Source organism: Astyanax mexicanus, chromosome 7, assembly GCF_023375975.1.
Source record: "Astyanax mexicanus isolate ESR-SI-001 chromosome 7, AstMex3_surface, whole genome shotgun sequence".
In the NCBI taxonomy this organism is placed as follows: domain Eukaryota; kingdom Metazoa; phylum Chordata; class Actinopteri; order Characiformes; family Acestrorhamphidae; genus Astyanax; species Astyanax mexicanus.
Window position 1 is genome coordinate 44,788,985 of NC_064414.1, and position 12,803 is coordinate 44,801,787.

The window sequence follows — 12,803 nt, forward strand, 5'->3', positions numbered from 1 at the left end:
AAATTTTAGTTAAAGCATTTGCACAGCATTTTGCTTATTTTTTTCTTGGTAAATTTTCTTTAAAAATAATCAATAAAATCTAGGTGTTTGCGTTACACTTAAATTCATAAATCAGTCATCATAAATCACCATCATGAAAAAAAACGTATGTGCTTGTTTTGGGCTCTGAATTACTTAAATAATGTAAAATATCATTTCAATTGCTGATATTTAGATTTTTGCAGTGTAGGTATGAAACGATTTCAGTGACACCGTTTAATTTGTGGTCTTTTGATAGAGCCTATTCTATTGCTTATTACACTGTTTTTCAATCCTGGTCTTTAAGGGCCACTGCCCTGCACATTTTATTAATTGTCATACTTTGACAGCCCCACATTAACACAATAATTGACAGCTGATTGTCTGGTGTATTGGAAGCAGGGACAACTCCAAAAACTGCAGGACAGTGGGCCTCCTTGGCCAGGGTTGAGAAACACTGGCCTATTCCATCAAAATCCCATCACTGTGTACTTGTATTAGTTACAATTAGGGTTGTGCCGATGGACAATATCATATTATTTATTATTATTATATTATTATTATATTATTATTAAGATATAATTATTTATATCTAGGTTACAGCTTGTCTTCGTTTTTTTTCTACATGTCTGTATTCATTTTAAACATTTCATGTTATTCACACAAATATAATACGCCTGCTAGATTTCTATTATTATTACAAAAATAATTCACATATTTATTGATATTTAATCAAGAGATATCAGGCAAAATGCGCTGCGCCGTGCCTCTCTCTCTCTCTCTCTCTCTCTCTCTCTCTCTCTCTCTCTCTCTCTCAGCGCGGAGCTGAATTCAGAGCGAGGCTAAAAATAAAAACTCAGTTTAGTTAAATAAATTAAGATGAGTGAGGACCTATAAATTGAATCAAATATAAAGGATAGGTTGAGGTTTTGGTGAGCTGTTTCAATTATTTGAAACTGAAACAGATATCATTCTGCGTACTATTAGATAGCCTTTGATTGTGTTTTAAATGAGTTTTTATTTTATATTAATTATTTTTTTATTCATTTTAAATATTTTTAGTATTTTATTGATCAAACTTTTTTTGGCTATAGCGGCGTTGGCTGGTCACCTGAGCAACTACTGTGCTTTTAATCCTCTCCTGCTGTAATAAACAGTGGGGAAACCACTTTTCTTAGGTTCTGGTTAAAACTTTTCCCGCTGTGTTCTCAGAATTAAAGAGGTATAGCGAGAGATCAAATGTTACTGGGTGAAATAGTAATAGACACACAGTTTATCAGCATGATTACTGTATTTTAAATCCTCTGAATTCACAGCAACACCTGCACTCATCTCTGCATTTCATCCACCGAGGTAAACATGTTCCCCTGAACTCCTAAAGTAAACGTCAAGCAAAATGACATGATACATCTACAACAATATTGTAATAACTTAACTTTGTTTAATAAGTGTTGGATAACTGCTTGCCACGTCTGAATTGTATAATTTGATTTAATCTGCTTTATTAGGTCTACAAAAAAACTGCAGGACAGTTTAAAAGTTCCACAGGACAGTTAAAAAACTCCACGGTACAGTTAAAAAGTTCCACAGGACAGTTAAAAAGCTCCACAGGACAGTTAAAAGCTCCACAGGACAGTTAAAAAGCTCCACAGGACAGTTAAAGGGCTTCGCAGGACAGTTAAAAAGCTCCACGGTACAGTTAAAAGGCTTCGCAGGACAGTCGTTGAGCTTCTCAGGCCAGTTAAAGAGCTCCGCAGGACAGCAGGCGAGTGTCGCGAGACAGTACCTGAGTGTCGCGAGACAGTACCTGAGTGTCGCGGGACAGTAGGTGGGTGTCGCGAGACAGTACGTGAGTGTCACGGGACAGTAGGTGGGTGTCGCGAGACAGCAGCAACAGGACAGGGACAGTTTTTGCTCTTACTGCCTCTCAAACTTGGCCTGTGAGCACGTTACTTAACATGCATATGAATGGAAGTATTTTTGTGTAGGGGGTGGTGGGGGGGCGTGTCAAGAATCGACCAGTGATTGGCTGAAATGAAAGACAATCAAATATAAAGCGCCAATCAGTATGTTGAAACGCTGTACAGTGTAGACCGGGTTTTGATTGGCTGACACGGATCCCTCTAGTGTTGTGATTGGTGGAGAGGCGTTTGGTTAATCCTCCGTGGGCGGGGCTTGCGGTGGCGCATACTACTGCGGGAGGGCTTACATCGCCATTTGGTTAACAGTGAAAAACGGTTGAAACTGAGAAGGTAAGTTAGCTGTGTTAGCGGCTGTTTCTGTTAATAGAAGTTGAGTTGTTGGTTTTGTGGAGGGTTTGCGTGCTTGTGTGCGTGTGTTTATGCACTAACACTAATGCCAGCTGCTTATTTTTATGGTTTAATGCGTGAAATGAAAGAATTCGGCCATTTTGCAGGGAGGCGTCGGTTGGTAGGTGGGCTGGGAAGGAGGGGATGAATGTTTCCAAAACAGACTGTTTCTGTTTTTTTTTTAATCAATATTGGAAGATGGCAGCAGATTTACAGGGTTTTATTACGGCAAAGAAAGCTGTGGGTTGAGATAATTTAAGGATCTAGTCTAACCTTGAGCTCTCAAGCAGCTGTAATATTGCGTCATGCGTGTTGTATACAAAACAATCATCTTCTCAATTCCACCTTAAAAATCCCATAGTTAGCCAACGCACCACTTAAGGTGGAACGAATGCATGCAACCAAACCTGGATAGTGTAGCGTTAGTGTACTTTTGCGGCTAAAATAAAAATAACTGGAGATTCAGAGCTTAAATGAAGAAATTAATGTAAATTGGAGGCGGTGCCGTGTTGACGATGCAGCTACAGACTGCCTATTGTGTAAGGGGCGGTGTTTCAGACATGTTTTGCTCAGGTTCTTCAGTCCTGTGTGTAACCTAACAAGACCAGTGTTTCTTAACTCTTTAACAAATGATTGGTTAAATGTGTCTTAAAAGAGCAAAAGCTCTAAAAACTGCAGAGCATCATTTATTAGTCTTACAGCAGCAATTAAAAACATTTTCAATTCATTGTGCTAGTAAGTGTATAGTGTGTGGGAGCATGTACCTTGTATGTGTGGATAGTTTATTTAAAATTCAAAGGTGTCCGTTAAAACAGGGAAAAGCACTAACGTTACAAGTTTCAGGGCAGTGGACCTCCTGGATCAGGGTTGATAAAGTTAACATACAGACGCAGAGAAATCAACCAATAATCTAGGGAATAATTACTTTAAAATAAAAAAGCAGTATTGTACATTATATATTATGAATTCAGCATATGTATGTGTGTGTGGTCTACTAAAAATTAAAGTGTGTTGGTTAAAAAGCACTAAAATTTACACTAAAAGGGCAGTGGACCTCCTTGGCCAGGGTTGAGAAACCCTGCTCCTCACACTACATTCTGGTTGGCTTTAGCTCAAACACTGCCATGATTCTTTTACTTCTTTATTTTAGAAGTCACTAATGTTTTGCTGTTAGAGGCAGGATACATAGAAAGGTTGGTAGCTAGCTAGCTTACCTTAGGTAAAAGTAGGTCTGAGCTCAGAGAGATTGTAAAAATGTGTAGGTTAGTAGTACATTATTTGCTGAACACTTAATACCACAACCAACTAAACACCCTACTTTTGGAATTACTTCATTTAAAAGGCATTGATAATGTATTGTTAGAGGTTAAATCTTCATGAAGTTAAAAGTCCTTAATTTAAAATGAACCTGAGAACAGTGAAATGTTAAATAATGTAGCACAGTATATGGTACACACTAAATACACACTAAACAACAAGCCAGAAGTCAAGCATTTCCAGTAAGAGGAAAGACATTAGGAGTCATTGATAATGTGGTTCTAGAAGATAAACATGCAGGATTGTGAACAAACTGGGCCTGAGGGCAGCGATGAATTACAATGAACAGTAACAGGATTTGGGAAACACGCTAGCACAACAAGCGAAGTTATGCATTTCTAATAGGAAGAAAGTAAAACATTTTCGTTTAAATGCCTTTTATGTCCATGTCCCAGAATGGGCTGAGCAATTCAAGACATTCACAGTTTTCACAGTTTTGTGCTTTTCCTGCTCAAGCACACCTGGTTAAACTGTGGTTAATTACTAGGTTAAGAAGGTCTGTTAAAGGAGGGAAATCACAAACTGGGCACATGGTAATGTTGCCATACAGTGGCATTTTCTTTGTGTTGTTATTTTATTATATTTGTTAAAGTTCCATTGGCTTATTTGTTGCCATGCCTTTGCCATAGATGGTTAATACCACCTGTGCTGTGTTTTAGCTGTCCAAGAAATTGTAGTATGCATGTGTTAAGAGCTAATTTATTGACGCAAATAAAGTAATTCGTAGAAAGAAAATAATTAACTTATAAGACATTCATATCATAATTTACTCCACATTAACCTGTCTAATGATATTTCTAAACAGAAATGGACTCAGATGCCTTAAAACGACTCAGTTCAAGGATAGAGCCTAAATATTTTATACTGTATATTGGGGGGGGGGGGGGGGGTGTTTTTGAGTTTTCCTGTTCCAACACACCTGATTGAGGTCATGGAGGATTGTTAGGTGGTCATGTGACCACCATACAGAGAAAACACTGTGCTGTGAAGGTGGATTACATGACTGGAGGAGGGGCGGTGTGTGCTACGTCATGTTTATTATTGACACACAGTGTGGTACGTGCTGTACGTTTGGATCAGCTGGGCATGTAGGTAATCATTTGTTTTTTATAGGCTCAACGTTCCAGTGTGCCCTCTGGTACAAAATCATTGATCTGTGAGCAGGTAACTTAGTTGTTCTTCTTTTTTCTAGGGCTCTCCTGACTTATTTTGAGCGGCTGTGACCTACTTGCTGTTGAAGCCCAGGATTTGTGTGTTCTAAAAGAATTAGTTTGGAGCAGCTGTTTAGTATTTAGTAGTCTTTGAGCTATGTCAGTGGCCGTTCTCGTGCGACTGGCCACGCATGGTGGGTCCCGGGTGTGCCGGAGGGTCGTTCTGAAGACCGGATGGGCCCTGCAGGATGACCCGAAGAGATCAGTCCACAGCCCGTCTGAAGTGCGTCCCAGCAACTCACGCTTTGACCCAGACAGCAGCGGTCGTCCCACTACCTGGGACTCTTTTGGTATTTGGGACAACCGCATAGATGAGCCAATTATGCTCCCTTCCAGCATCCGGTACGGCAAACCCATCCCCAAGGTCAGTCTGAACAAGGTGGGGTACGCGTCACAGATTGGACAACGCAAAGTGAATGAGGATCGCTACCAGCTGTCACAGCTGACCAGCAACATACTGTATTTTGCTGTGTTTGATGGACATGGGGGAGCAGAGGCTGCTGACTTTTGTCACAAGTACATGGAGCAGCATATTAAGTAAGTGTTATTTTTTGCTCTGATAATGGATGTCTTTTTTGTTGGAACTTGGCTCAGAATAATTTCAATATGCTAGTTTTAATTTCTGGCAGCTATGTGTAAAACTTTAAGATGCTAAGTCAGTGGACCAACTTCAGCTGTATTTTTTTCCTTTTTCAGATAGGAATGAGTGTTCATAGTTGGAGACTGTCAACATCCAGAATGAGATTAAAATAAAGCAGTTTTTTTAAAGCCTTGTATTGCAAATGTGTTGATTAAATTTAAAAACAGACCTGATAAAAGGTAACTTCATAAGAGTGATGCAGTTACTGAAAATCAGATCAGCACACCCAAAAATGGTTGTTATTAGATTTTTTTTATTATATTATTTAAAAAATAATGTAATTGTTTGGCAGAATGCTAAACTACCTTCTGGTTAATTGTGTTAAAAAAGGTGGCATTTCTTTCTCCTGCACACACTTCACACATGTATTTGTTGACGAGAACATCACTAAAAGTAAAAGAAGCATGTGGACTGAGGCAGTACAGGAGTATTACAGAATTTTTCACAAAAAGTGCTAAAAAGTTCTCAGGAGCTGTGTACTGCCCACTTCAACTTACATCAAGTTAAATAGTACAGTTAGCAGCATGTGATCAGACTGATTTCTTAATTAAATAAAAAAGTTAAAACTTTGTTCATGTGTCCTGATCATGAATCTGAATAGCATACATTTGTGCTGTATACAGAATCATTTGTCAAGATGAATGTGGTTTAATGATGGATTCTAATGGCATATTTTTAAAATGTGTATGAATGAAATCAGTATGAAGTGCCTGTCTCTGTAAATCTGCACTAGATTCATGTTACTGCATTTGTGTTTTAGAGAACTTGTGACAGAAGAGGACAACTTGGAACTAGTTCTGACAAAAGCATTTCTCAATGTGGATAAAGAGTTTGCAAGGCATCATCACTTCAACGCAGATGGTAGGTTCCCTTACCGTACTGTTTAGAGACTGAGGATGGTGTGGAGGGGTCACTGGGAGGGAGAGAGGTTCACAGGGAGGGTGGTGGGTGTGGTTACTTTGCTAAATAGGTAACTATTTTACGCCAGACTAACACCATACTAGATATACTTCACATTTTGCAGTAGTGATATATAATCTTAAATTAGACATGCTGTAGACTCTTCAGACGCAGTGCCAAGAAAAATACTGTGACCCTGAATAATATTAGTTTATTTAAATAGATGTCTTTGAGGTAGGCACAATACTTGTTCAACTGAAAGTACTGTGGCATTTGGTTTGTCATGTAATTGAATTAAATAAAATGCTTACACAACTAGTCTATAATATTAGATTAGGTTTATTTGATCAGAGAGAGACAGAATATTAACATAAAATCCAGAAGTAAAAAAAAAAATAAAGGTTATATATTCATTGATCCACAAGAATTCTGACTGGAAATTTGCCCATAAAGCACACAAATTCAACCACCTGATACCCTGCCTGGCTGATAGCAGTGGAGTGCTAAAGTTCAGTAACCTGAACAGGCATTGTATGTCTTCAATAAAGGGGAAGATGGTGCAGAAATTATATTTATTATTTTCCATTCCTTAATTCCTTTGTGATTAGGAGCTGAAATTAGCTTCGATTAGCTTATATTTTATAATATTTTTTCTGTAGCTAGCTAGCTAGCTGCTGAGAAAAACCGCTAGCATTTTTTTAATGCTTAATGTGAAGAATGTGGTCATAAAACATTGAAACTACACATTAAATTATGGTATTATAGTGCTAATCGTCAATTTTAACAAAGAAAATACGTACATTTGTGGGTTTCTTACCAGTGATTCTCATAGAGGGGTTGGGGTAAGTGGTAGGGCCAAGAGGTGAAATGGGATTGGGTCTAAGTCATGATTTGCTTTTTCTGGATTCTATATTCTGTCTATCTTTGTTAAAATAAACATACCATAAAAATATAGACTGTTCGTACCTTTGTAGGGACAAACTTCAGGCAGGGGATGAATTTTTATTTTTTCACAATGTATATCAGCTACAAAAAGTGGTTTGGTGTAAAATGTTGACATTTTACACAAACATTTGGCCTAAATGAGAGAAAATTGTAGTATAGACGCACGAATAGTGTGTGCATGTTAATGTGAGTTTGCTTGATGTCAACATCCATATCTTGTGGTCAGATATTATAAAGTCCAGCTTGTGATTTTAAATATTGTGCTTTTATTAGGTTGAATGCTGATGATGTAAAAATTTAACCAGCAATGTCAAACACATTCTCAGCCACACAATTCAACCTATTACACCCTAGCACCCATTAAGATTATTTTTTTCTATTTTTGTAATTTAATAAATCATTATCAAGATTACATATTAAGACTAGTTTGAGAAATTGCATCATTTGCATTTTGTTTAGTTTTACACCAGACCACATTTTAAACTACTGTTTATAGCTTAATTGTTGAATTCTCTTTAGATAAGGTTTAAATTACTATATATAAAGTGCATAATTTTTGGTTATGCCTTGGCAAAGGTTTGTATTTAGGTTCACATTATTTTCCTTGGCTCTAATTCTTTATTTACTAATGCAGTGATAGCAACATTTGTAATTAGTATATATGCACAGTGAACAACTTCTTTGAGACACAGAGTGCGTTCTGTTCTTATTCCCTTTTGGGGGTTAAAAGCGTGCAGGTTTAGAAGCTCTCTTGCTCCAAAATGTAATACCTTTGAGTCTCAGATAGAATAAACATAATCCATTCGCTCGTTTTCTGTATGGCTCGTTCATGAGCCCTGGTTCGTGCAATGTACAATCTTGCCCTGTGTGTGTGTGCGTGTTATCTATGACAGCTGCGTGCGGACCCAGCTAAGAACCCATAAATGCAGCAGCTCTACGCTACCTTTTTGGAAGGCGAGGGGCTAGATTGGTCCAGCGGGTCCCATGCGTGGACTTCTGGAAGGTTCCTCAACTTTCTCTCCCTTTCTTTCTAAATCTCTCTATTGTCTCTTTAGCTACCTCCTGATCTTTAACACATGTATTCAAGGACTAGATTTCTCAGATTGACAAACCTGTGTGAAGGATTTGTCTATGTTACAACACCAGCAACATAATTCTGATTATAGATACCTTTTATAATAAATATGTAAATACAATAATTTAGTAGAGTGCCCTTTTTAACTAAAGTCTTTTGAATTCAGCCCTTTATGCAATTTTTTATTTATCAAACTTCACAAAGCATTTATAACCCTTAGCACTGACCTCAAAAGTAAATTAGCATGTAATAAGTCAGAGATGCTTACTAACTGGCTTGTTCGTGCTCATCTAACAATATGCACTAGGAACTACTGGCATATTTCTTAGAAAAATAATCAAATATGGAATTACCTCACTGGACTTTGAACAAGAACAATTTGTGAATAATATGTTTGTATGTGTTATCCAGACAGGATTATTTACTCTAAAATGATTGCAGTTGCAATGTACTAATATACTATTATCACATTGTAATGCGTATTATGGAGCCCCTCTGGCTCTTGGCAAAAAAGATAATTATGTCTTCATATGTTTCACTGGACAAAAAAGTACAGGTTTAAAAAAAAATAATTAAAGTTAATGCTGGCTGAGGCCTAATCAGGGTCTGGAAAAATGGCTCCTAATTTAACTTACATTTTATTTACACCAATCATCTTCCGCTCTTTATCTTATAATAGTAAATGATTGAAGGCTGTTTAGAGCTTTTTGAAATGTTATTTATTTTAATATCCAGAGTTGGACACTCGATGTAGAAAAGTGCACATCAGCTTACTTTGGGTCATATAGAATCAAATAAATCGTTACATTTTACCTCTTAAAAACTCAGATTTCTCACAGGATGGCATAGAATATTTATAAGCATAGCACTTTGTACATGATTAAGATAGCATAACTAATATTGCAGATTTGGGCTAAATTTCTAAGAAACAAACCTTAGTAATAATCACAAACAAATCTTGTCTAAAAAGTACTTTATGCAGAAAGAGGGTGTGGCTTTTGCCATTGTAATGCAGAAACTGTATCCTGCAGCTGCAGGTTGCTGTTTGATTATTTTTTTGTTTCTGTTAGTTATAACTGCTTGAGCAGCTGCCATTACCCCCCATCAGGCCCTTATATTGTCCCTCTGAAGTTTTGGCATGCATGTTTTTGTGTTAGTTCTCTTTTCCTTTACTTTTTTTTACCTTCCACCTTACCCTCAAAACTACTACTCCTCTCTGCATGATTTAAGTCTTTTCAGCTTTTTCACCCATCCTCTCCCTCCCCCTTCATTTTCCCAAATAAGTCCAAAACTAACTCTCCTACTTTACCAATCTTTGGAGTACAACAAAGCTGTGAGTGTATGTGTTAAGAGTGTGTGAGGGCGTGAGAAAGAAAGTGTGAGATAGAGAGTGTGAAGACATCCTTTGTCCTTGGAATAATTATTTCTCTGTCTATAAATACAATTTAGTGATCCTCTCTGTATGTTATGTTATGGTGTGTGTGGTTGTTTTGAGTGTGTTTTATGTAGTAGTTTGTGCATGGCTACATATGATGGCTCATGTGATTACCCTCAGAAGAATGCAGCTGTAGTAATATTATTCCTTGTCTGCTGGGCTTTGTAACGTGTGTGCTTTCTCTCTGGTGCTTTGCAGCGTCTGCGCTCAGCTCTGGCACCACTGCAACAGTGGCTTTGCTGAGAGATGGTATCGAGTTGGTGGTGGCCAGTGTTGGGGACAGCCGGGCCATGCTATCCCGGAAAGGCAAAGCTGTAAAACTCACTGTGGATCACACACCTGAGAGGAAGGATGAGAAAGACAGGTGAGGGGAAGTTTTTTTTTTTTTTTTTTTTTTTTTTACACAGAAGAACTATAGAGTGGTACTGTGGACCACTCCCAGGTTTAAAAACAGCCGAACCTGTGGAGCAATCACTCCCAGGTCTGGAAAAGGCTTGTGTGAAAACGCCCTTCGAGATTAGGGTTGGTTATATGCCAGAAAGGAGATACACAATACGTATTTTTTTTATCCATCCACAGTCAATGCAAGCTCAAATCATTGTTCTTTAATCAACCAGTTGGCACCATGTCAGCTAATGCCAGCCATAAGCTAGCACTGAGCAGTGGAGTAGTGCAAATGTCCGTAGAAACAGTTACTCCAACAAAAACTAGGTGCCGAATTGGACATACTGCTCTTACCCCCTGCCACCTCCTGGTTGGCGAACAGGAGCCTGTCAATTCTCTGATTAATTCAGGAGCCTGTCAATTCTCAAACTATTAAACACATCTTAGTAGACTGCCCTGCACTTTTAACCACCAGAAAAAAAAACTTTTATAGGGTTACAAATATGAAAGAACAGTTTGAAAAGATTCCACCAGCTAAAATACTTTATTTTTTGGAAGTCCTTCGTATAAAGAAACTGATTTAAGTCTGTGAGGCTCAAGTCGCAAACATTGTCAATGCCATAAAATAGCCGATATGTTGCTGATATATGCACAAAACACAAACAGACTCCAAGAAAAGTGGGATAAACACTTCATAATACTCTAGATTTGTGATCAGAAAACAACCCATCTCCCTGTTCTGCGGAATTTGTTTAAATGCTTAACTTTCTTTCATCTTGCTTGTGTAATGCAGGATTCGTAAAAGTGGGGGCTTTGTGACATGGAACAGTCTGGGACAGCCCCACGTCAACGGCAGATTGGCAATGACCAGGAGCATCGGAGACTTTGACCTCAAAAATCATGGGGTCATTGCAGAGCCAGAGACCAAACGCATTACAGTAAGTATCCTCCTCTATGCTAACTTAAAAAAGCTGAACTACAGCTGTACTGTGGAACCTGAGTTTAAGAGATATTGACATTATTGTTGAAGTAAGAAATTAACAGTTTTGCTGCTTCCTTTCCCAGTTACATCATGTCCACGACTCCTTCTTTGCCCTCACTACTGATGGCATCAATTTCATCATGAACAGCCAAGAGATTTGTGATGTCATCAACCAGTGCCATGACCCCAAGGAGGCAGCGCAGCGGATCGCTGAGCAGGTATAGGTTTTTTTTTTCGGGGTACTAAGCCAGTAGGATTGCATTTAGCATTAAGTATTGCTACAATTTTAAATGCACTGAGAGAAAATGGTGGAAGTACAAAAATATTCTTTTTCTCACTTTTTTTTCTCTCTGTTTTCAGGCTACACAGTACGGTGCAGAGGACAACAGCACAATTATTGTGGTGCCATTTGGGGCATGGGGCAAGCACAAAAGCTCTGAGGTCAGCTTCTCCTTTAGCCGCAGCTTTGTGTCCAGCGGTCGATGGGCATGAGTGTACAAAGATAAAGAGGAAGAGACCAAGAAAAAATGACTGAACAAATAAGCAGGCCAGGTGGGAGGGTGATCCTGGTCTGTCTTGACCAACGTGCAATACTGTCAGTTCATGATGTTAAGGGAACAGGAAGAAAAGACCATCCAGCCTTCATCCCCATACATTTCGGTTTGGACCAGACACCACACACACTTCATAACCACTTAGATCAGATGAGAGACAGCAACATGAGTGACATTATGCTACATGAGTCCTCATTAAGGGTATACCCTCACAGTCATTCAGCACATTTAGGCACAAATGCTTTGTGAGGTAAGGTACACACTACACACTTTAGTGTGTATGATCTGCACACTAACCAGTATTACTGCAGCCACAATTGAACATAACCAGCAATATTTAAAAAATATTTATTAACCATACAGACGGTTCTGTAATTGCTACATTAGTAGCTGCCCTAGTTTTACCTCAGAATACTTGTAAGTGTACGTATTTAAGAATTGTGACTTTAAGCTTCTACAAAAAAGTAGTCTTCTCAGCATTTTTCAAGCATAGACTTTCATCGGAAAAAAAGATTAAGACAGCAGCACTTTTTTCACTCCTTGCAATTTTTCTGGTACATATTAGACTCTCATGCTGTTGGTTGTGTAGTATTTCAGTGGTTTGAAACACTTCCATTTTTATTGTCTTCAAATGCATTGTCACTTTTCAACATTTGAGACATACTAGCTCATATCAGCTCTGTCTCTCAGAGGACGTAAACTAAAGCAAGTTGTATTAATGGCATTGAAGGCTTTATCTTCCTTTACAGCCATTGCACAGCAGCACAGTAAACATTAGCCTCCATATCCATATTGAACCCAATGTTGAAGGAGGTGAAATAACTTCTTCCCCTTTTTTCCCCCGGCTACCTGCTTTTGTAAACTATTAATGTAATGCAATGTATTGGTAATGGCAGAAGCACATGGGGGTTGCGTCTGTATAAAACTAGTGCAACTAGTTTCTGGAGGCAATGCTTGAACAATGTGTTTGACAGACAGCCCAGCACAGCCCATAGCTTCACATACTTGTATATTCTTTCCTGTTTTTGACAGA

General features: G+C 38.3%; 1 protein-coding gene across 1 annotated transcript; it reads left to right on the forward strand.

Annotated features, from left to right (window-relative positions):
* The first annotated feature begins 2,189 nt into the window (after window positions 1–2,189).
* Window positions 2,190–12,803, forward strand: ppm1kb (protein phosphatase, Mg2+/Mn2+ dependent 1Kb). The gene is made up of 7 exons (XM_007234310.4): window positions 2,190–2,270; window positions 4,837–5,392; window positions 6,256–6,356; window positions 10,049–10,214; window positions 11,028–11,172; window positions 11,300–11,434; window positions 11,577–12,803. The coding sequence occupies exons 2-7, from the start codon at window positions 4,953–4,955 to the stop codon at window positions 11,706–11,708; spliced, it is 1,119 nt and encodes a 372-aa protein (XP_007234372.1). The 5' UTR covers window positions 2,190–2,270; window positions 4,837–4,952; the 3' UTR covers window positions 11,709–12,803.